Source organism: Lissotriton vulgaris, chromosome 12, assembly GCF_964263255.1.
Source record: "Lissotriton vulgaris chromosome 12, aLisVul1.2, whole genome shotgun sequence".
Taxonomy (NCBI): Eukaryota; Metazoa; Chordata; class Amphibia; order Caudata; family Salamandridae; genus Lissotriton; species Lissotriton vulgaris.
Window position 1 is genome coordinate 713,438,185 of NC_141700.1, and position 24,278 is coordinate 713,462,462.

At 40.9% G+C, this 24,278-nt stretch overlaps 1 protein-coding gene across 1 annotated transcript in view; it reads right to left on the minus strand.

The window, feature by feature from the left end:
• Positions 1 to 24,278, minus strand: part of LOC147678091 (hydroperoxide isomerase ALOXE3-like) — a 239,569-nt gene that overhangs the window by 126,644 nt on the left and 88,647 nt on the right. Inside the window, exon 4 of the mRNA XM_086946566.1 lies at positions 13,372 to 13,494. Within this exon, the coding sequence (XP_086802692.1) occupies positions 13,372 to 13,494 (123 nt within the window). The remainder of the gene's footprint in view (positions 1 to 13,371; positions 13,495 to 24,278) is intronic.

Sequence of the window (24,278 nt, forward strand, 5' to 3'; positions counted from 1 at the left end):
TGAGAGCAGCAGGCTTTAAGAAATGGGGGGACCTGTGTAATAACTCGGTACTTCTAGATTGGAAATCCTTATCGAATTTAACAGAAGGCTCCATTACAAGATTTAAATTCTACCAGTTGTCTTCTTGGAGGGGCGACAGTGCTGGGCAAAAGATGAGGAGACCCTAATCCTGGAAATAATTAGTAGGAGAGGATGGAAGGGAGAGATCGCACTTTGGTATAATACACTAGTGGGAGCGAAAGATAATTTGGAAGCTGAAATTGCCAAGCTTTGGGATAATTTCCTAATTCAGAACCCCATAGAGATGTTGAAGGTTTGGACAGATGCATTTACACTCTCACAAATAATCATAAAACCATCCAACCTTAGAAGGAACCACCTGTTTACGGCATATAGGGTGTACTGGACTCCACCGAAATTATCCAAGATCTCAGCAGAAGAATACTATTGTCCAAGATGCAGGCTCCCTGCCGCGGACGACAGGCATATGTTTGTCGACTGCCCAGAAATGATGAGTTACTGGAGACAGGTGTGTGGGTTCTTAGAGGAGGTGGTGCAAGCTTCGATCAACTGCAGTCCCAGACTGATTCTTCTCGGCCTTCCCCAGGACTATGACATTAGAAACACTACCTCACAGTTCATCCTTTATGTTATTGTTATTGCAAGGAGGGAGATTTACAGGGAGTGGAAGTCTGTAAATCCTCCCAGATTCGCAGACTGCCTTAGGAACATCATGGCTGTTAGCCGCTTAGACACGTTGTGTGGCGGGGAAAGTGCCATTAAGATCTGGTCTCCATTAAAAGCAGGGTCTGAGAGATAACACACAATGAGTCCAATGATTATGCCAGAGGTTTAGTGGTCCTGTCCTCCCAAAGAGGCAAGATATATCGATAATGGGAGTTGGATTAGGAGACGACCTACCTCTGGGTGAACTCCGCAGGCTTTCCACAGACTCCAGGGCGGAACATGTTGGTTTGTGCTAGTGGCCCGGAGAAAGCCCATCTAGAGTTGATATTTTCTGGTGGCATTTATGAGGACAAAAAAAAATGATTAAAGTACTGGCAAGTTACCTACAAAAGACAACAGATTCCAATTTGTCATGTGTAGTTACTGCACCAACAGGCTTAGCTGCACATAATATTAAAGAAGTTACTCTTCATCGATTATTAATGCTGCCTGTTGAACATGTCAATTAATAAGGAAACATCAGATTATCTGGTAGTGCTTGTCATGAAGTGGCAAGAGTATACAACAGATTATCTGGTGATGCTTGTCCTGAAATGGCAAACATATTAGGAGATGTGGCGCAGCAGCCAGGGCACCTGACTCCGGAACATAGGGGCACATGATTCGATCCCCGGTACCGGCGGCAGGTTAGCCCAGCACCATGTGACTCTATGCAATAGCTCGTCTAATCTTCCTGATGGCCCCCAGTGCCTTGACACCCTCGGGTAATTTTTTGTGCTTTACAAATACTGGGTTTTAAAAGAAATTAAAGCTTCGAATTATTTATGAAGTCAGCGTGGTGTCTAATTAATGCTAGCGTTTATATATTTAAGAATGTAGCAAATATTAAAAACTGACTATGATGAGTATTTTTGGGCTAGGAAAACACTTAATAGTCTTTGGAGACCTGCCACAAGTAACTCTAGTCAAAGGACAACCTGTATTCAAGACACTACTATGTAATGAAACTAGGAATTCACTAGGTAGTATTGGTAATGAAAACAGTTGGAAATACTTTGAATGCAAAGAGTTCATCTGAAATGTGTGCCAAGCATCAGATATGTAATACAGAGATATACTGAAGGACATAAGAGTGGGTGTCCTCACAAAAGAATGGAAGAGAGCATTACAAAACCTATCTCATTAAAAACCTGTTTCCAACTAATGTCTCAGCAGCAGAAGTAATCTATAATTTTGTTAAGGAAGAAAAGTCTATTGTTTGTTTGATGCCAACCCTTGAGGAGTGTAGTAAATTTAATGAACAATTACTGCAACGGGAGAAAGAGGAGATCATCGAAATTAGAGCAAACAAAAACATTTAACATCAAGGAGTTACAGTGCTACTAACAGAAATCAAAATTGGCTAGTTTAGAAAAGTTTGTGTCGAAAACTGCAGGATTAGAAAAACAGTTACATATTTGTAAAAATTGTCATGTAATCATACGTCACAAATTAAATGTTGATGAAGGGCTAGCAAATGGTGCAGTGGGTTAAATTATGAAATGTATTAATTATCCATACAGAAATGACATGGAATAGTTAGCCATACAGTTTGATGATGTTGGTGAAGTTAAGCTGATTGGTAGATGTGTTTTACATTTTCAACTCGTGAAAGGTTTGTATGTGTAGCGAAAGCAGTTCCCAGTGTCTTTAGAAAATGCTGTAACTATCCACAAATCACAAGGTTTAAGTGTAGATACACCTCTTGTTAATATTGTAGTAGAGTATTCAAAGAAGGGATGTCATATGTAGGTTTATCACAAATTAGAACACTGGTTTATTTCTGATTGATTTTGATGAGAAGAAAGTAAGTGCTATTGCGAGCAGGGTATGGGGATATAATCTGATAAGAGGGCAATATGCTCCTCATTATGGCCAGTATCCTATGTTTGGAAAACTGATAATGTGTCCATAGCGTAAAATATCAAAGCAGTCTATCGGAGTCTATCAGCAGTCTATCAGAGCTGAAGATGAAGAAAAAGAGAAACAACAAGATCTTAAGAAAAGAAAACCACAACACAATGAGGAAATGGAAGGCTATCACTTTGATAATAAATCTAGAGTGAACTGTTATTCAAATGTAGTGTTAAATGAACTGTACCATTTGCCTCATTTACAGATTCTATTAAACAAAAAAAAGATAAAAGAATGTCCTCACAACTATGCAGTTTACTTGAAGAATTAAGAAGTGAAGGAAATATTATACATTCCACTTCTGGATTAAGAAAACGTACAGACGAGTGTACTAGATCAGCAGTGTTTTCTCAACATTTTCAGCAGGATGCTCAGGAATTTGTAATGGTAATGCTAGGACAATTAGAGGAGAAATATGTGACTATGAATTAATTATTTGGTTTAACTTATAAGTAGAACCATAACTGTGAAGACTGTGAATTCAAGCTTAGCACTGAAACCAATTCAGAATGATTCCTCTACTTGACATTACCAGACTGTAAAGCTGTGCCCTTTGAAAGTGTAACTAAAAATGCCCATCAAGCTATGACCAACTGGGATGGTGGTAAACGTTTTTCTTATCCTTTATTTTTAAATCTCCAGAGATTGCACCCACAATATTACCGAAAACCATTATAATGTGTGAGTTTAAGGAGGTGCCCCCCAGACAAATATTTATATCTTCCGTTTTTTTTTTTTAATTATATTATCCATAAATGCTGTAGGGTTAACCCCTGACCATTTTAAGGAAATTAAATTTTCTCCTTGGGTTTTAATGTCGGCAGCTAAATACACCTTTTCCAGGGGCATAAGACTTAACTTCAGCACCAGGAACAGTGGATGATGGTCTATAAACGGGCTTACCTAAATTTTCAACTAGGCCCTTACAATTTCCTTATATTAAAACATGATCAATGCTCAATGAGGATCTTGCTCCTTCATAGGTTTGAACAACAGCATCACCCATTTTCCCACCTAGCTCCATAAATTCCAGGTTATATTTATACATTATGCTGTTATTTGTATCACCATATGAATTATGGGGGAAGTGGGAGCAAGGGTCTCCACGTTTATTACTATGATCATAGTGTTCCCCATTAAAAAATGTTCATTATTTGCTATTAAAATCACCTCCTCAAATAAGCAGATAATCTCTCCTCATGCCTTTTAAAATGTTATCTAATGAATCCTCCAAGGACATAATTACATTGTGTCTAGTGTTTTCAAAAATATTATTTAAAAAAATTAATGATTACTATTCACTGTTTTCCTTTAGTGCAGAAATATAAAAACTGGAAAAACTGTGAATTGTTGTAGGCTTTCTTTAAGATCAATGGTGATGTAACTGCTAGGGATCCTTTAGCTCTCCCTGTCTTTGAGGGAATAGTTGGGGTAGAAACCGTTTTAAAACCCTTTATATAAAAAGGCTCAGTTGGCCAAGTTTCTTGAAAAAGAATTAACAAACAACTTTTGGTCACCTTAAACCATGCTCTATCATTTAGCTTGTTTCTCACCCCAGCCATATTCCATGATGTAAAGGTATAAATTATGTGTGGGAGATGTCAATTTAGGCTATTATTAATGGTGCTAGAGGATGAAGTAGCATAATTAATACCTGTCGACCTCTCTACTTTCTCTGGTAGTCAATGAAGCTCACTACAACGTCTTAAGGGTAAAATAATTTTGGTCATAGATTGTGCCCTTAATAAATCTGTGCTGAGGGTTTTTTTGCTAATGTGAGATGGCTGCTCATTTACAGGTTTTTAGAAATATAATAATGGGACTGCGGTATTAATATCATTAGCATGATTAAGTTATCTTGCGTATTTAGCAGAAAGTTCATCAATCAAAGCCCTAACATCCCAGGGCAGCATAAATTCATGATAATGCAGTCCCCTTGACATCACTTCCTCATGTTGCCAAACCAATTTACTCGTCTTATCATGATTATATTCTGAAAAAGAAAGCTGGTGCTACAGTTAGTATTCATAGTGATCCAGAGTACGATCTTGTTCTTCAAAGTCCCCCAGGTCTCTGTAGTTTTAGTTGAGTAGCATCTTTTTGAACTGATTTAATTTTCATCATTAGTCTCCTTTCAATATTGTTAATTTTCCCATAAAAGTTTGTTTAAAAAAGGTTCAAGGCCTTGAGCATGGATCGTTGTTTGAGCCACCCCTGTCCCTCCTATCCCTCCAGGGTGCTTTTCCCCTTTCTTACGTTTACATTTCGTTTTCATTGAGTTGATTGAAGGTATGGTTGCTGATATTAAGGATTGTTGTTTGCACTTTTTGGCAGGGTGGAACCAAATCAGTACCGTTTGATAAAACAGATATCTCCATTGGTAAGTTTGAGACACAATGACCCTCTTTTATGACTTTGGGGTTCAATGCGCTATTCCTCCTATTCTTGTCAATATCCAAATTGCTCATGCCAGACTCGATTGTCACTGTATTTGCCCTGGTTTGTTTTAAGGCTACATTTAATGCTGTTTTAGTGGCAGCAAGACGCTGTTCCGCATGAACAATTTCTACTAATTAAGCCCATGGCGCTTTTTATATAATTAGCAATTGGTATACTATTACTTGTAGGCTTTCCACTGCCAGTGGCGGCCAGCGTAAGTTCCCGTTTACCCATTGCTAAGCGTATGCTCACTGATTTGGTTTCATAACTCATTTAGATGAAATAAGGACAGCTTTTCCTACCTTTGTTGTTCTTTTGTAAAGCCAAGGGGAGTGGGCCAGCCCAGCCTTGTCCGGCCGCGGATGAACTCCTGCGGGCCCGCTGCTGCTCCAGGCACGCCAGTGCGCGAATCGTGCTGCGGGAATGAGCGGCTGGTCTTCCGGTAACGTAAGGGTGACATAAGGGTGATGTCACCTCCTACGCCGAGCTTAGGTCCTCCTGGGGGACCGAGTCCCACACCAGCAATTTAGAGATAGCGAAGGCTGGAGCTGCCTGGGGCCTCGGAAGGCCCTTGATGAAGTCCAGCTCCGCTGTTAATTACAACATTGGAGCTAGGACAGCCGTTGGAAGAATCCCCAGGCAATACTCATGCACTCATGCACTCATACAATCACCCAGGCACTACCCATGCACTCAGCCAAACACCCAGGCCATACCCATGCACTCATCCAATCACCCAGGTGCCACCCATGCTCTCATCAAATCACCCGGACACTACCCATGCACTCATATAATTACCCAGGCAGTTCCTCTGCAGGCATGGAATCATCCAGGTACAATCCATGCAGGTTGACAACTACCCAGGTACTACCGATGCACTCATAGAATCACCCAGTCAGCACTCATTCTAACATTCAAACACTACTTATACACTCATTCAATCATCCATGCTCTCATTCTAACATCCATACACTGGTCATGCAATCATTCATTCATTTATTTAACCAGAAAAGGCGGTTCTGAAAAAAAAATCTTTTTTTTCCTTCATTTCTATAACTGTTTTTGATTTTTGGGGTGTTTTTTTCTGTGCTTTTTTACTTCAATGTATTTTTAAAAAATGGCAAATAAATAACATATTTGTGAGCACCAATTAAAAAATTGTGGTTGAAGTGCTGCAAAAAAAGAAAATTAACAATTATGTTTTTTCACATTTTGCATAATTACATCCAGAGACTTCTCCCAGGCTGTTACGATGGTGTTACAGTCCATGCAGAATGTAGCAAAACATTTTAGTTCTGGTGACATTTCACTGAGTCTTCTTTCCACTTCAGCTGGAATATTATGGCCAGGAGCAGGGGCTGGAGGTCTAGAGGGTGATGATCTCTCTCCTTCTCTCTTTCTCTGTGCATTTTTAAGGTGCTTCTTTTGGCGTGTTTTAAAGCACATATAACATGTGTGTATTTATATGATTACTTTTAGAAGGATTTATGAAATGTTGATCTAGAACAGAATGTACACATGCTTTTCAGCATTTCAAAATGTTCTTAATTTAATTTAATATATTAGGATTATTTGGATTAATAAATAAAGGTTGTAAAGAAGAGAAAGATAGTTTTACCTTACTGAATATATAAATAGGTTGTTATAAATGTAACTAGGATTCACCAAAAATATGGAAATACCTTATTAGAAACATTCTAAAGAATAATGAGATTGTTTTTCTATTTTTATTTCTATGATAAGTGTACTATAATTATTTCAGTGAACAATGTGGATAAGGGAAGAAAAGTGTTAGTTCTGAGGAAGGTGGCTTTAATTATATAAACCCACTAAAACACATCAACACAGAAGATTTCTTTGTTAAATTTGAAGAGAGTCAGCAACTACAAAAAAGACAGGGAAGCCATTCCCCTGTGGGGTGCTGTCTACAAAAGTTCTCAAATTAACACGTTGTAAGACAAATGTTACTGTTTGTCAGTTCCCTGTCCAAAAAGGTTGCTCATTTATGAATTAGTGGCTATCTGACAACTTAGGTGTTTTTAACATTTTTATTAAAAAGTTTTTATATTGTGTATCTGTGATATGTAAATGTCCAAATGTTGATTATTATATGTAATGTTATTGTATAAAAGACTTTTATGTGACATGATCTAATAAATATGCACATGTGAGCTTACATACTCTGATTGAGGTTTTCTAATTTTAACCTAGGGGAATAAGTGAAACATCATGTGTTCAGTGGTATGACTGATGAGTGAAAGAGTAAGTGCTCAAAAGGAATTCCTAGGGGAAACATTTTGTTTCCAACCACTAATGTTTTAAAGTAGTACAACATGCTTGCTTTGTTTCTTCATTGGTGGTTCTTCATCAGAAGACTGTTCATGTGCAGTAGAGTCCTTCTGCTGTTCAACTACTTAAACCAGTTGTAGGTCTTCCTCTGGTTCTTCTGATTTATTTTTGAAAAACTAGCCAAAATAGTAAAAAAAAACTGCATAATGTTGAAAATCAGTTTGAGATAGCTCCTATAATAAACTAACCAGTACCCGGAAAGTTCAAGAAGGGAGAAATGGGTGTGTACTTTGTTTCATAAAGGAAGCTGCTAGAACCAATGAAAATTATTTGTTTCTTAGTCATGTGTTATTCGCGAGTACTGATTTTGTTGTGACTTCTGGCGAAAACGGAAAGTTATTTTTGGTAACTGTTCTTTTTGACAAATGCATAGAGAAAATAAAGGTACACCAATATGCTACTAAACAGATAGAGTCAAACTTTATGTACAGGTTCTTAGCGCTGGGAGGCCTCATTGCAGCCATGCGCTTTACAAGTACCTTTTCATTTCATTTCATGTGTTTAACACTTTGTCAAAAACAAGTGGTATTCACTGACGTCATTGTGACTTCCGGTGTCACCGCAAACAAGGAAAATGCCTTTTTGATGTTGTTTTTTTGCCAAATGAATACAAAGGGGAAAGTTAAATTAATATATTACTAAACAGCTAGCCTCAAACGTTATGTAAATCATGTCTAAATATATGTTTAACATTTTTCAAAAGCATGCAGTATTCGCGACTACCAATGTGATTACGACCTCCGTTGTCACCTCAAATCCGGAAAATGCTTTTTTAATGTAGTTTTTCAACCGATGTATACAAAGGGGAAAATTAAATTAATATAGTACTAAACAGCTTGACTCAAACTTTCTGTAATATACATCCATAAATGTGTTTTACTCTTTATCAAAAACACATGGCATTCGGTGTCTGTACTCAGCGACTACAAAGGCATCAGGCACACCAAAAATATCTTGAAATAAGATGAATGGACTTTTTCAAGTAAATAGATGATTAATACAACAATAAGTGGTGCACCATGCATCTGTAATGTTCAATATCTAATTATAGAACAGAAATACAAGGACATTAAAGTTATGAAACAGAATCGGAAAAAACCTAGAAATTCACTGAAAAAAACAAATGTTACAGGGATGCTATAGTTAGGAATGAACAACTAAAAAACCTTGGAAATTCTCTGAAAAAAACAAATGTTAAAGGGACTTAGAGGTAGGGAATAGAATTTAAAAAACCTTGGAAATTCACTGAAAAAGGCAAAGGTTATAGGGACTTTATAGTCAGGCTGACATTTCACTTGAACACAATCAGAGCAATTCAGCAGTTATAGATACCTGAGCTAACTATAACTCATGCCCCTGCAATGTACTGCTTATGACCTCACATATTGCCTCACTCATACCTTGGTCAGTGACATCACTGATGACAGCACTCAATACATCTCAAATGACATCAGTACCTCTATGAGTGGCAGAGTGTCTGTGTGGGTGGGTGAGGGTGTGTGTGACTGTCTGGATGGATGAGTGACTGGGTGAGTCAGTGGCTGTATGGGTGAGTGAGGGCATGTGTTGGGGGCTGTATGAGTGAGTAAGTATTTGTATGGTTGTATTTGTGAGTGAGTGCATATGTCAGTGGTATACGGGTGATTAACTGGATATGTGAAAGGCAGTATAGGTGAATGATAGGGTATGTGAGTGATTATATGGTTGAGTAAGTTAATGTGAGAGTGGCTGTATGGGTGAGTGTGTGCTGTGTGAGTGACTGTATAGGCGAGTGAGTATGTGTAAGTATCTGTATGAGTAAGTTAGTGAGTGAGTGTGTAACTGTATGGGTGAGTAAGTGACTGTAAGTGGTTGTGTGAATGACTATATGGGTGAGTGAGTAGGTGTGTGAATAGCTCTATGGGTGTCGGACTGTGAGAGTGGTTGAATGACTGTATGAGTGGATATGTCAGTGGTTGTATTATTGAGTGAGTGGGTATATGAGTGGTTCTATGGTAGAGTGAGAGGATGAGTGATCCCGACGGACCACGCACGGAACCTGGGCGTCATCCTGGATTCCTCACTCTCGATGAACAGACAAGTCAACACCGTTTCTTCATCTTGCTTCAACATTCTTCGCATGCTCAAAAAAACATTTCGCTGGATCCCCACCGAAACTAGAAAAACAGTCACCTACGCTCTGGTCGGTCACGAGCCGACTGGACTACGGAAACACCCTCTACGCCGGTACCAGCGCAAAACTCCAGAAAAAACGCATCCAGAACGCTTCAGCCAGGCTCATATTAGACATCCCGCGTAAAGAACACATCTCTGGTCACCTGAAAAACCTCCACTGGCTCCCCGTCAATAAGAGGATTACTTTCCGGCTCCTAACCCACGCACACAAAGCACTCTACGAAATCGGACCCGAATGCCTCAACACACGACTGTCCTTCTACACCCCCTCCCGCCAGCTACGATCCTCCAACCAAGCCCTTGCCACTGTACCTCCCATCAACAAAACCACCATGGGAGGTAGATCCTTCTCCTACCTGGCAGCTAAAACCTGGAACTCACTTCCCACTCACCTTCGCCTTACTCCGAACCACCTAGCATTCAGAAAGCAACTTAAAACGTGGATATTTGACAAGTAATTCCCCACCCTTCTTCAAGCGCCTTGAGACCCTCTGGGTATGTAGCGAGCTATATAAATATACTGACTTGACTTGACTTGACTTGTTGATCTATGAATCAGGGAGTGGCTATGTAAGTGCTGGTATGCCTGTGTGGATGAGTTTGAGAATGGTAGTGTGGAATTTGGAACGGATGTATGAAAGGTTATATGGGTTGTGAGTGGGTGCATCAGAGAATCTGTTGATGGTGTCATGAGTGATGTCATTTGAGATGTCATCAGTGATATCACTGGCCATGTCATGAGTGATGCAATATGTTAGGTCATAAGCAGTGCATTTCAGGGGTGCAAGTTATCGTTAGCTCACTAACTATAACAGCTGAATTTCTCTGGTTTTGTACAAGTGAAATGTCAGCCTAATTATAAAGTCTCTGTAACCCTTGTTTTTTCAGTATATATAGATATGTACACACACACACAGACACATACATTTATTAAAACATATTTAAACATTTAATTTAAATTAAAGTTTTTTTTCTAATTGAAAATGTAAAAGAAATAGTTATAAAATCAATATTCTCTGCGTAATCAGGTCATTGCTTATAGTTAAATTACGACATAGCATAGAATAAAGATGCACATCCCTCTGCATCAGATCAAGACATTAGAAGATGGATATAGGGCTGTTTATGGAACATGAAAATCGTCCATAAGGGCTAACTAAACATCATAGCCGGGACTTCAGCAAGATATAACTCTACATGAAATAAATGAATGTCATGAATTTTCAAACCGATTTTTCCAAACCGATACGTTCAGCCTAAGGGATGAGGTTAGCTTTGGATGTGTTCTTCCACATTGAGATCGAGTGTCTCTGCTTATTTTTTATATATAAAACTGGTTTGTGGATTTGATGCCAAACAATTTTCTTATTCTTTTTTGATTCATCCTAAAGAGCATATTTTACCTTGGTTACAGGGCGGGGTCTCATACACCTGAGTGTTTACCGGGTGAGGTGAGGCTAATACCTCATATAGGACAGGTGAGTGAACGAGTCTTTTTCCTCTTTATAGAAGTGAATATTTATTAATGCCGTTGAATACAGCGAGTTTACAAAAGAGATAAAGCAATTCATCATTTTCATATTTCTTTACAATTATGGTGTATCTGTGTAATTTTGTCCTCCAGGTGTGACAATCACTCTGCCTATATGAAGGTAATTTAACTAATACTTAATTTTAGTTTTCAAGTATGCAGTAGCTTATTTTTCAATAAAGGACCCGAAGAAAGCCTGGGCTATAGGCCCGTTAGGTTGAAACTAGTCGACCACTTCTCACGAGCAGCAGTTTATTTGGTTTATGCCGCATCTGCAACATTTTTAATAGGTTTGGGAGAGATATTAAAATAAAAAAGTTTTTCCCTTCCATATTCTTTTTAAATCTCCACTTCTCTAGCACTGCACTTTGTTTCTTTCCATAACAGATACAGCGTATATCCTCTAAGAACACTGGATGATCAAGGAATAAAACTAGTCATTTGGTCTTCTTCTACCATTGCATGTAGGCGTTACAGAGATCAATACGAATGTTGTACCACATCATGTCTATTGGTGTTAAGATGGCTGAGTGGTAATTAAAGGAGGATATCCAGATGATGACACTAGCCATCACTGGCAGTTGATGGAAATCTGACTGTTTCGTAATGGTCTTTATTTGTTTGTTGTTAGTACCCATTATGGAATGTAATATTCCCTCTTTCTACTTAATAAAAGTGGACTATATGGTTAATTGTTGCTTATCTCTCTTTATTCACTTTGTCTTCTCTCCTTTTGGACCACCAGATTTTTGTGTATGTGAGGAGTTCGAAGTAACATAAGATTTTTTTTTTATTGAAGAATCTATGATTGGGTTGAACCAGTAGAAAAAAACATCAATTCAGGTAAATGACATTCTGAGCCATTAACAACTGTGATAGTAATATTAAACAAAGGCAAAGTCTACAGACCTTTTCAAAAGTGTATTGTTAAGAGTCCAAATTGATATGCTCATTGGAGATAGCCCTGGTAGGGTTTCCACAGTGGTTTTTATTCCTAACGGTTTTCAAGCAAAAGTGGTCAATTTATAATATTTCTAAAGTACTTTAGCCTGAAATTGAATAATGTTGATAAAGTGAGCCTGCCCTAGCTTATTGTCTTTGAGTATTGCTGTGCACTCCTATTATTAGGAATATGGTCAGTAAGTTCAGGAATGACATTAGGCATAATAGGGCAACATTTAAAGATAAAACTAGAGTGAATAGAGCTAATATAATTAGCATTATTTAGTATAGTGGCCTTCATGGCTAATTCTACTTCTACTTCAAGGGGAAAGGAAGCATAATTGTTGTGAGCAACAAGAATAACATCAACATGCCATTACTCTAAAAGCTTTGATGGCAAACACTGAAGGCATTATAAACATAACAATTATAGAATAGGATTAGAAATAAGACCAAATGTTCTTTCCCTCACTCTTCATTCCATATAGAGTGGATAAAGTTCAAAGTTAATTTAAAAATATTAGCGGCCTGATCTATAGTGTGGTGGACAAAGTAGTGTCCTTTAGATGGCAGTGGTCATTACCTCTGCTACTCCAAGGGTTTTCTTCTGACCATTTTACAGATGACCACTGATCATGTGGTCATCTCTGACATTGAAAACACCCAGAATCAAAGTGGTTCCTTTCAGTGTACTGAAGGTTTGATGAAAAGAATTGATGGCCATCTTCCAAACTGTTAACATTTGGTTTGTTTTTTTAAAAGCAAACTCCCCAAAATAATGATCCCCACAACTGGGAGTTTTCTCCTAGGGTGTGTGGGGGGGGGGGAGTGGTCATTATTGTTTTCCTGTTCCCCACTGCTAGGTCTTTCCTGTTGTTAATGAACTAGGCCGGTAAAGAATTGCATTATAAAGTCAAACCTAAATAAGGCAGAAGGTGTAATGCCCTTTCTCTGCTCATCCCTGCTCTGTCAGACCATCGGAGGTGATAGTCTGTCAAGTGAAGCCAATGGGGACTCTGTCAACAGAATACTTAAGGTCCACCCATTTCCAAATGATTTTACTATAGTTCTTAAGGCAGAAACAATACTTTGTGAATACTGGACAGTCTGTTATATCAGCTGGAGTAAAACATATAGACTTTATTTCTAAAGAAAAACCTTACTTGATTCATACATTAGCTCAATTGGAAGAGCAAACTCTTTCTGTCTTAAAAGGAGTCCAACTGCTATATAGCGTAAGGGTCCCTTTGAAGAACCAACATATATGCTCTAATCACAATGCCCCCAATACTTACGAAACACCCTTGCTCAGGCCAAAAGTTATGAACTTGGTAAGTGAGAATTTAATGTTCGAGCTTAACTCCTCTGCATTGTCCACGTCAAGACGTTTGGGTAATCCTTTAAGTTGCACTTTCCACCTAGTCAGAGAAGAGACACGAGCAAAGGTTAATAATAATATTAATAATAATAACAAAGTTTATAAAGCGCCTGGTTACACTAAAAACACTGTGTCCCCACACTGTGAAGACAGAACCAGATATTCCCCTCAGCAGCCAGGCAGGAAGAGCAGACAGAGAGCCTAACACTTCTTCGGGAAGAGGTACGTTTTCAGTTTTTGACGGAACCTCATTTCCGATGATTCCATCCGGAGCTCAATCTGTAGAGCATTCCATTGTTTACTGGCTAGATATCTGAACGACCGTCCACCCATCCTTGCACAATAAATTCTCGGTACCTTGACAAGCATACTTCCTAGGGATCTCATAAGTCGCTTGGGTTGGTGTACGGTCAGTAATTTTTGAAGGTAGATAGGACCTTTTCCCTGCGCAATGCGCTGAGCCAGGCACAACGTTTTAAATACAATACGCTCACGGAAGGGGAGCCAGAATGCTTTACTGTCTGAAAAGAGTTGTTGAATTCTGCATCCATATAGGAACAGCAACATGTCTGCCAGTTGGGTCTTAATTTTGTATTCAATGAATGATCAAAGGTAACCAAGGCAATAAAAAATTAAAAACAGTGTATGTGTGTGTCTCATTGTGTGTGTGTGTGTGCCTGAGTGTGTTTTGTTTGCCAATCTTAGTCCCCTTGAATGGTACTTGCTGTCTACAATTCTTGCAAGCGTGTCCTCCTCTTCCTTGTTCAAGTTTGTTTTATTTCAAAAATGTTATGTCCTGGCTACTCCACAGGAACCCATGTGCCATAACTATACCTAGCTAAAGACCCTTTCTTCAATAATTTCTGGACTTTGAGGCCCTTTTGCAGTAGAACCATAAAGGCTTTCCTTATAAACAAAAATCCCTGTTAATTTTTTCTGTCTTTTAGCGGACACCCTAATGGGTTATCAACTCTGATCTTGCTTTTGTTGCTGATCTAGCACATCACCACAGGTGGTTAATGAAAGTGGGATTTTCTTCCATTGAGTAAGGTATCAATTAAATTTATCTATAGATGGTTCAGATGGCTCCTTCTGCAGATCAACTTTTGCCTTCAAGGACCTCCTGGGCAAGGGCCTACTGTGGTAGCCTTAGGTAGCCTCCATAGTGTACGGAATCAACAAGCACTCACTTCTGCTGAAGTTCAGCAGAAGCACTCTCAGGTTTGTTTGTGAAACTAAACTGAAGGGAGACCATCACAGTGCCAAACACCCTCAGGGATTCAATTGTCCAGCAACCCTCGTGGCAGGAGCCCCCAAAGTGTCCCGAAAGATCCAGGAGGCACATAAAAGTGGCTCAGATCGTGGTGCCAAACACCCTCAGAGGACTCTATTGTCCAGCAACCCTTGCAGCAGAAGCCGCCAATGGGTCCCAAAAGTGCCAGGAGCCCCATAAAAGTGCCTCAGGGCTCCCGCAGCGTGGGACAAGCGCGAGCATGCATGGGCCACACCGGCATGCCTGGGCCATGCCCAGACTTAACCCAGGCCAACGGCGGGCCCGTCCACGCCCATTGGAGCCCTGAGGAGGCTGAGCTGGGCCTACCATCTTGATTTTTACTTGCACCTGCCTTTTCCCACTTTTTGGGATATAGGACTACCTGGTGCTGTGATGCAGTCCAACTAAGCCTCCCAGAGACCTGCCAAGTAGGTTTATTTGGACAACCAGTATTGACCTAAGTCATGTTTAGAGTGATTGCATCCTTCCTGATGGCAAAACGGAAGCAAATGTGAGATAGAGAGGGAGAGTATCTCTAAAACCCTTGAGGACTGCACCCTTGATTGCTTTCTATCACGAGCGGCCAGAGTCTTAGACGACATTCTGTTACTAAGATTTCTTTTCTATCTGTGGAGGGGGGGGATCTGTTATAGCTGTGAATCTAGACACAGCTCCAAATGGCCAGTTAAGGGAGTGCTACGATTAACCAAATTACATTGGAATCATCTCCTCCTGTGAAGTATCTGTTACAACCCCCTTTACCCCCGATGTCTGGCCCACCAGTTAAAAAGAAGAAGAAACTGAAACATTCTGAAACCTCGCTGGGAGTAAATATCAGATCTAAAAAAAATCTCAGGAGATCCTTTGTAAGGAGATTATCATCACTAAGCAAGTACTGCCAATTGCGTTACACCTTCACTTCATGTCACCTGCTTCAACAGTTTTATCCTCCCAAGCCATTAAGACCTTAAAGAATTGTTTTGAAAAAATTATAGCAAATAATTCTTAGATACTGGCTAGGCTTGATAAACTTGAGTCAATTATAGGAAATGTTGAAAAATCCATTACGTGCTTAACGACGGGGTGGGAAATCCTCCGGTACAATCACAATGCCCAGATCAAGGGAGAGTATTGTATTCCGAAACGCACAAAATTATGGTGGGAAGCCACTGTTGCAACCCAGCAAATCCCCTACGTGTGTCCACCTCCCAAAAAATGGTTATGACACGCGGGTAGCGCCATTCAAATCTAGAGCAATGACACATATCAGCCATTAAGCTGATAAGGGGCTTTACGTAATATCTCTGGGTCTAATACATGTAGCCTCCCACTTAAGCATGAGCGAATTTTGCGGATCTCGCGTTCGCGAATTTTGCGGATTTGCGGATTCGCAATCCGCAAAATCCGCGAATTCCCGCGAATTTGCGGATTTTTTTTTTTTGTGTTCGCCCGTGTTTCTGCCAGTTCGCGAGGGTTTTGTACACTTTCACAAATTGCGAACTTACCTGTCGGGTCGCAAGTTTCGCGAACTTGTTGTTTCTACGTGTCCAGCCTGTTTGGGACACTCTTCTTCATCACTGCCACTCTCTGTCACCACTGCCACTCTCTGACTACTCATGCCACCCTCTGGCCCACCCATGCCACCCTCTGTTTCATCACCACACCCTCTGGTTGTCCAGTGTACATTATTTTCGGCAAAGCAAAGCACACCTTCCCTGCCTCAAGTGACCTGAATTAATTTGGGGCTGATTAATGTGTCACAGAATATTTTTTTAGCTGGCACCTGCTTCCTTAGTGCGCCCTGATTAGTGATCTTTTGCACTTGCTAAGTGCTTTCATTGTTGCAAAATTAGTTACAACACCTGCCCTGCCCCAAATGACAATAATGAATTAGGGGCTGATTAATGGATTTTAACTTCCAGCCTGGCTCCTGCTTGTCTCCCTTAGCTGTAATTCAGGACCTTTGTGGCATATGTGTAACTATTCTGAGGTTCAGAGCAGGGTCACATAATAGTTTCAACTGGCAACTGAACTCTGGAGGGGCCCCTCAGGAAGCACTACAGGAAATGGCTACTAATGATGAGCCTGAACTTTTGAACCTGGTAAGTAGTTACTTTCAGTTTTGCTAAGATCGTATTTCTGCAATTTTGCACTTATTCGCGGGGCGCGAACTCACGCGAACAGTGCGAGCAGTGCGAGCAAAATCCGCTGCTCGCGGATTTGCGGATTTTGCGGGAAATTCGCAAATCTCGCGGATTGCGGATTTCCCGAAAATCCGCAAAATCCGCGAGCGGAACGGATTTTCCGCCCATGCCTACTCCCACTCAATGGTAATGGAATTGAACCCACTAGGCAGGTCACTTCACAAACAGATAATCTCGCTGCCAGGGATGACCTCCATAATGAGGTGATACTACATCTTCCCCCAGAGGGCTGCCCACATGTAGTGATTTTACCCAATATCCCTAAGCTTCTGGGCAATCCGAAGGAAAGTAGTAGCCAATTGAAAAACAAAGTCTGCTATTGACTTACAAAACTCTGATTTTTCAAACTCTAGTGATCACGATTTCCTGTTTGTCTGCAGAGTTAGCTGGGGTGGTCCATTACGGAAGTTTACAAAAGGAGATTGTATAGTGATTAACTGTAGATCCCCGGATCATTTAGGACAATTGATTCAGAGTAAGAGGAAAACATCTGGGTGGGGTTTTTGATATGGGATTGATATTGCGATACTTTTTTTTATTTTCTTGAGTGGGGATAGTTAGTGGGCAGTTATCACATATGTTTATTCCAGGAAACCTGGGCGACGGAACAAGTGCAGAGGGTGGGGTTTATTACATTTAGTATTGAGGCCAGGTGCTTGCCGGCTGGCAGACCAGCTGGTGGGTTACTAATCTGGGTCAAGACCACACTGGTTTGTAAAGTAAAGCCACTTGAGGCGGGATCCCAGGAGATATTTGGTTTAGATCAGATATAATCTAAAGGGAAACATTTGTGTTAGATTAATTAACACATCTAATAGGTTTAGCAGTCAACACAAGCCCTCTGAAGCTATAACAACACTCTCTACTTTTCTTGAAATTTCCAGGAAAGAGTACTATCTCATTGTAGCTGGCGACCTTAACACGACTTATGAGCCGGTAGACTTTGTACACAAATTGGAACAAGAGGAAGACAAAGTTAGGGGTGTAAATAAGCTCCAGATACCTGCCATCAAAAAATTTACAAAGGTTGGGCAGCAAGTATTGTCTTTCACTCTAGCCTATGGGGTACGCGCATGTAATATGAGGAAGCAAAGTTTACATTCAAGAGGGGGAATGTCAGAAGCAGGATCTATTATGTTATGGTGGACCTCCATCTTTGGCCCCAATTTAAGGACATGATTGTCCTAAATCGTGAGGACAGCGATCATAATGCTCTCCTTTTGAAGCTTTTTTGGCCTCCCTATCTTGAATAGCCAAACCCATCAAGCTATGGCCCCTGTTGTAACTACTAATAACCACAGGAGAGTTAAATGACCGCAGGTTGTAGCTGATGGAAAATTGCTCCCCAAGATAAAGAAGTGGATGAGATCCTCTCAGTTCTGAGCGATCAGGATAAAGTTGAAAGCTTAATTGTGTCTAGTTTCCAACAATTAACGGATCGTATAAACGCCAATTTTAATATGACTAAACGGAACATCGCCCCATGGTACAACAAGGAATGTATATGAAAAAATCTTTCCTAGGCAATGACAGAGATTCAAACAGTACAGCATGGAGGACTCAACAAAGACAATAAACTATATATATATATATATATATATATATATATATAATATATATATATATATATATCCATACTAATAATATAAAGAGACAGCCTAAACCTTTGAGGCGGGTAAACTCAAAAAGTACAGCACCAATCACAACACCCAATACAGCGTTGGAAAGGGCAGTTGCAGCAGAAGGACATAGGCTATGCAGACGCCCACCATATATATTTAAAAGGTAAAAGAACCGTGCCAGCAAAGTAGTCCCTTGTGGGCGTGTCTGCGATGTGCTGGGGGCGTGTGGTATGTTCCGCCTTTCATGCCATGTCTTTTATCGTGTGATAATCCCACCCTGCTCCCTTTAAATACCCCTGCACCCCATAATCATAACCCACCCTTACTCCCTAAAATACCCCAACACCCTTAAACACTAACACATCTTAACTTTATAAATATACCCTGTACCCCAAAACCCAAACCTATCCCTAAATCCTAAAAATACCCCTGTTTCCCAAAACCCAAACCTAGCCCTGAACCCTATAAATACCCCTGTACCTCAAAACCCAAACCTACCCCTGAATCCTAATATCCCTGTACCCCAAAACCCAAACCTAGCCCTGAACCCTAAAAAATACCACTGTACCCAAAAACCCAAACCTACCCCTGAACCCTAAAATACCCCTGTACCCCAAAACCCAAACCTAGCCCTGAACCCTTAAAATACCCCTGTACCCCAAAACCCAAACCGACCTCTGAACCCTAAAAATACCCCTGTACCCCAAAACCCAAACCTAGCCCTGAACCCTATAAATACCCCTGTACCTCAAAACCCAAACCTACCCCTGAACCCTAAAAATACCCCTGTACCCCAAAACCCAAACCTAGCCCTGAACCCTAAAAATACCCCTGTACCCCAAAACCCAAACCTACCCCATAACCCTAAAATACCCCTGTACCCCAAAACCCAAACCTAGCCCTGAACTGTTAAAATACCCCCGTACCCCAAAACCCAAACCTACCTCTGAACCCTAAAAATACCCCTGTACCCCAAAACCCAAACCTAACCCTAAATCCTTAAAATACCCCTGTACCCCAAAACTCAAAGCGACCTCCGAACCCTAAAAATACCCCTGTACCCCAAAACCCAAACCTAGCCCTGAACCATAAAAATAACCCTGTACCCCAAACCTACCCCTAAACCCTAAAACACCCCTGTACCCCAAAACCCAAACCTAGCCCTGAACCCTAAAATAACCCTGTACCCCAAAACCCAAACCTACCCCTGAACCCTAAAATACGCCTGTACCCCAAAACCCAAACCTAGCCCTGAACCCTAAAAATACCCCTGTACCCCAAAACCCGAACCTAGCCCTGAACCCTTAATACCCCTGTACCCCAAAACCCATACCTACCCCTGAACCCTAACAATACCCCTATACCCCTAAACCCAAACCTAGCCCTGAACCCTAAAAATACATCTGTACCCCAAAACCCATACCTATCCTTAAACCCTAAAACTACCCCTGTACCCCATAACCCAAAACGATATCTGAACCCAAACACCCCAAAACATATACTTCATACCCCAAAATATATACCCCTATTACCATACTTACCATATCCAAATATTTTTAAAAAACATGTTTTTACCATTCATGCATTTACAACGAATTTGGTTGTAAATGTATGTGTGGTAAAAGCATATAAAATGTAATGCCATGCGTTATAATTGCATTGCGGAGTCATGGTACTTTCGTAATGAAAGTATGCAGAGTGATGGTATGCATCAAAGAAAGTTGCGGTATAATGAGTGTTTGCCCTCCCCCGGTAAGTACATTGGTGGCACGGCGGCCCACATCTCCAGCAACATACTCATATTTTTTCACCACCCATTTGAAAAATGCACAGGTCTCTCTCATTGATGGCCAGCACAGACATACACTTTGCAAACTTCAGAGCTGGGGATCTACGTTCGAATCTCGCCATCAGCTCAAAATCCTGTGATTCCAGGCAAATGGCTTTTGTCTCCCTGTGCCTACCACTGATAAATGTGAACTTCGGTAATGTAAATTGTGCTCATGCCATGTTGTCGAGTTTGCGCTATATAATATTGCAAGGAAAAATAAAGTAGGGAAACTCGAGTTCACACACTACTGAACGCGCACTCTTAAGTGCATCAGCAGTGCATTGTGAATCGGAGCGTTTCACAGGCCTGTCACAGATAAGAAATGCTATCAAAATGAAATCCTACAAAACAATATACTACTGGCCGGCAGCAAATCATACCCGGACAACGTCGGGACGGGCTGCTAGTATATATATATACTACTATTATAAAGAGACAACACAAACCTTTGAGCCAGTTTAACTCGAAAAGTACACCACCAATCAAAACACCCAAGACATCTTTGAAAACCTCAGGGCAAGCAGAAGGACATAGGCTATTAAAAATAAAAAATATACGTTGTTTAAAAAATGTCGAAATAAAAATAAAGTAGTCCCTTGCAAGTAGCGCCGGCCGCGACGTCTGCGTGATGACATCATTTGCGTTTGCGCTCCCTGGGAACACTTCCGGAAATGGCGCCGAAGATCGCGACCTGCAGGGAGGACTGCCGCCCTGCTTGCTGCTGGGCGAAGTGGCGGCCTGTGCGGGCGGGGCGCATGGAGAGTGGCGGCCTGTGCTGGCGGGGCGCCTGGAGAGTGGCGGCCTGTGCGTGTGGGGCGCCTCGAGAGTGGCGGCCTGTGCGGGCGGGGCGCCTGGAGGGGGACCGGCGCCTGAGGTAAGGATCAGGCGGGAGGGGGGCCGGGACGGGAGGGGGCCGGGATGGGCCGGGCCGGGGCGGGAGGGGGCCGGGGGCAGAAGTGCGTGCAAGCCTCAAATGCTGCCCCCAGCCCCTTTCTGCCCCAGGCAACGCTGGGGCGGGCTGCTAGTGTATATATATATATATATATATATATATGTATATATATATATATATATATATATATATATATATATATATATATATATATATATATATATTTATATATAGTTTATTGTTTTTGTTGAGTCCTCCTTGTTGTACTGTCTGAATCTCTGTAATTGCCTAGGAAAGATTATTTCATATATGCATATTCCCTGTCCTAGGAATTGAACTACTTAGAATTCAGGGGGGCTTTGATAATTACTAGTACAACAAGGAATGTAGACTGGCCAGGAATTAACTAATGTGACAATAAAGCAAGGGATACGAAATGACGTTATAATGAGTAGAAGAATTTATAAAAGGGCACAGGCTGGGAGGTTGAGAATTGGTATAAACTAGCTGAGGCGTCCAAATTAAAGGATTGCAAGCTTTTCTGTCACCTTCCTTCAAAAGGATCAACAAAGCAGGTCTGTTAAGATTATTTTCACATTCAACCACATGCATGGGAAGAGTACTTTCAGAAACTTTACACTAGTACGGTTTCCGAACCTAAGGGGGATGCAGTAGTAGCATCAAGGAAATGTAATTTAGCTCCTGCACAGGAAGGTGCTGCTAGCTTTTCCTTAGAGGAAACTTTAACAGCAAATAGTTTTCTCCAGACTGGCAAAGACCCAGGGCTAGATAAACTCCCTGAGGAGCTGTTCAACCAGAGCCCCATATTTCGGGACCACTGCTTCAAACAGTCTTTAATACCGTCTTGTGAAGGGGGAGATCCCCGACCTGTAAAGGTGCAGAAATAATCTCCATATATAAAAAAGGAGATAAAGGGGACCCCTATAATTATAGAGCAATAAGCCTTGTTGATGTCTCCCAGAAGGTGTTCAGTAAAATAATTATGTCACGTCTCCAAAACTGGATAGAGGTAAATAACATTCTTTCCCATCTGCAGGCAGTCTTTAGGGCCTCCAGGAGCACACTCGACCAGGTTTCTCCAGCTCATTTGGAAAGATGTGAAGATCTAAAGGGGCCACTTGTATGTCGTATTTGTTGACCTTAAAACGGCATTTGACTCCATAGATCGTAATAAACTTTGGGCTGTTCTTAGGGATCTAGGACTCCCCTGTGACCCACTTCAATTATTGGTTCACTTACACCAAGACAACTATGCCAAAGTCAGGTGGAATTGTGATGGCAGTCTCGCTAATAGTATTTCAGTCACTAAGGGGGGGTCAGGGTTGCGTGCTTGCCCCAACCTTGTTCACCCTGTATATGAATGAGCTTATAAGATAACTTTATGACTGTGGAGGTGACCCACCAGGATTATCTGGCAGCCTTATACCCTCTTTGCTATTTGCTGATGATACACTGATCATTTCTAAAACTCAAATGGTCATTGAGAATGTGCAATCTAAATTTGCTGAAGCATGTAAGGATCGGGGCCTTGAAATTAATTTCTCAAAGACAAAGTTAATGGTCTTTAATCCCTATAAATTCACCAAGGGGAAAGTGAAGCTGGGTTCCCAACACCTAGAACAGGTCAAGGCCTTTGATTACCTGGGAATTAGAACTAGTGCCAATTTCCCCTAACCTCAAAATTCACCGGGCTGAAGGCCTAGGTGCGGCCCTCAATGGGGCAGAACTGTGGGGGCTGGAGCATGTGAAACAGCTAGAACTTACTGAAAATAAAGTTCTACGGGCAATTCGAGACCTCCCAATGAATACGTCCCTATTATCCCTAAGCTGCGGCCTTGGTTTAAAGCCTATCGCACATTGTGCTGTCCTTAAGGTCCTTTTGTTCTGGGTGAGACTCTGGACCAGTAGCACCCAGATTCCTTTAAAGGATGCAGTGAAGGAATTATTAACCCTCCAAAGACACACAGGGTGACTGCCTTGGTTTAACACGGTTAAGGAGTGGCTTTTTAGATTTGGCTTGGGAATAATGTGGGAGGCTTCATAGTCCATTACAAAAAAAATGGTCCCCCTGCTGCAAAAGAGGTACTCGGACTGTGTTGATTCTTCTTGCAGTGATGGTCAGGCACCCATTGCTTTAACTTCCATTTTTGTAGATGTTAAAGGCTGTTTTAAGCTAGAATTGTATATGGACGAAATAGAACCGCCTCAGGCACGAGCACTTTATAAATACAATTTAGTGTTGGGATTCTCCCACTGAATGCAATGAAAAACAGTTGGGTAAATGCCACTGTATCGCCTCTGTGTCCGTCCTGTCTTTCCACCCAAGAGACTAAAGAACATTTCTTTCTCTCTGTCCCGCTTATGTAAACTCAAGGAAAATTTGAATTATCCCAGCCTGCTTTCTTTTTCACGTCCCTTTGATGCTTTACGTATATTCAGATCAGACACGACAAGGGGGTTTGTTTTCACAATATCAAGATATTTGCTTTACGCCTGTTGGCAGAGGCCTAAAGTGGCAAACTAATATCCTAACCTAGGCCCATTTGACAGGCTCTGAAAGCCCTTTACAATGTAATCCAATGCGACAGTAGGGAAATAATGGGGTTGATTTGTTTTAATGAAGCTATTTTTAATGGACACCTCAATTTTATGCTAAAATCACAATCTATAATCATATTTTAAACATGGTATAGGACCGTGTTGTCAACTTTTTTTAAACTACTGGTTAGGTTGAGCATTCGAGACCTCTTATATATACTTTAGTATATACTTATATGTTAGTATATACATATATGTGCAGGTACTTTGTGGGCTCTGGAGATCAGCCCTAGGACTTGTCTGCTTCCGCTTAGGGACTTTTTTTCTGTTCAACTGCCTCTATTTAACTGTCTTTATAAAAAAGGACCAGTAGAGTTCAGTAAAATACCAGAATTGCTTTCTGCTGAGGGACTTTCTTTTTTTTTTTAATTTTGGCAACTGCC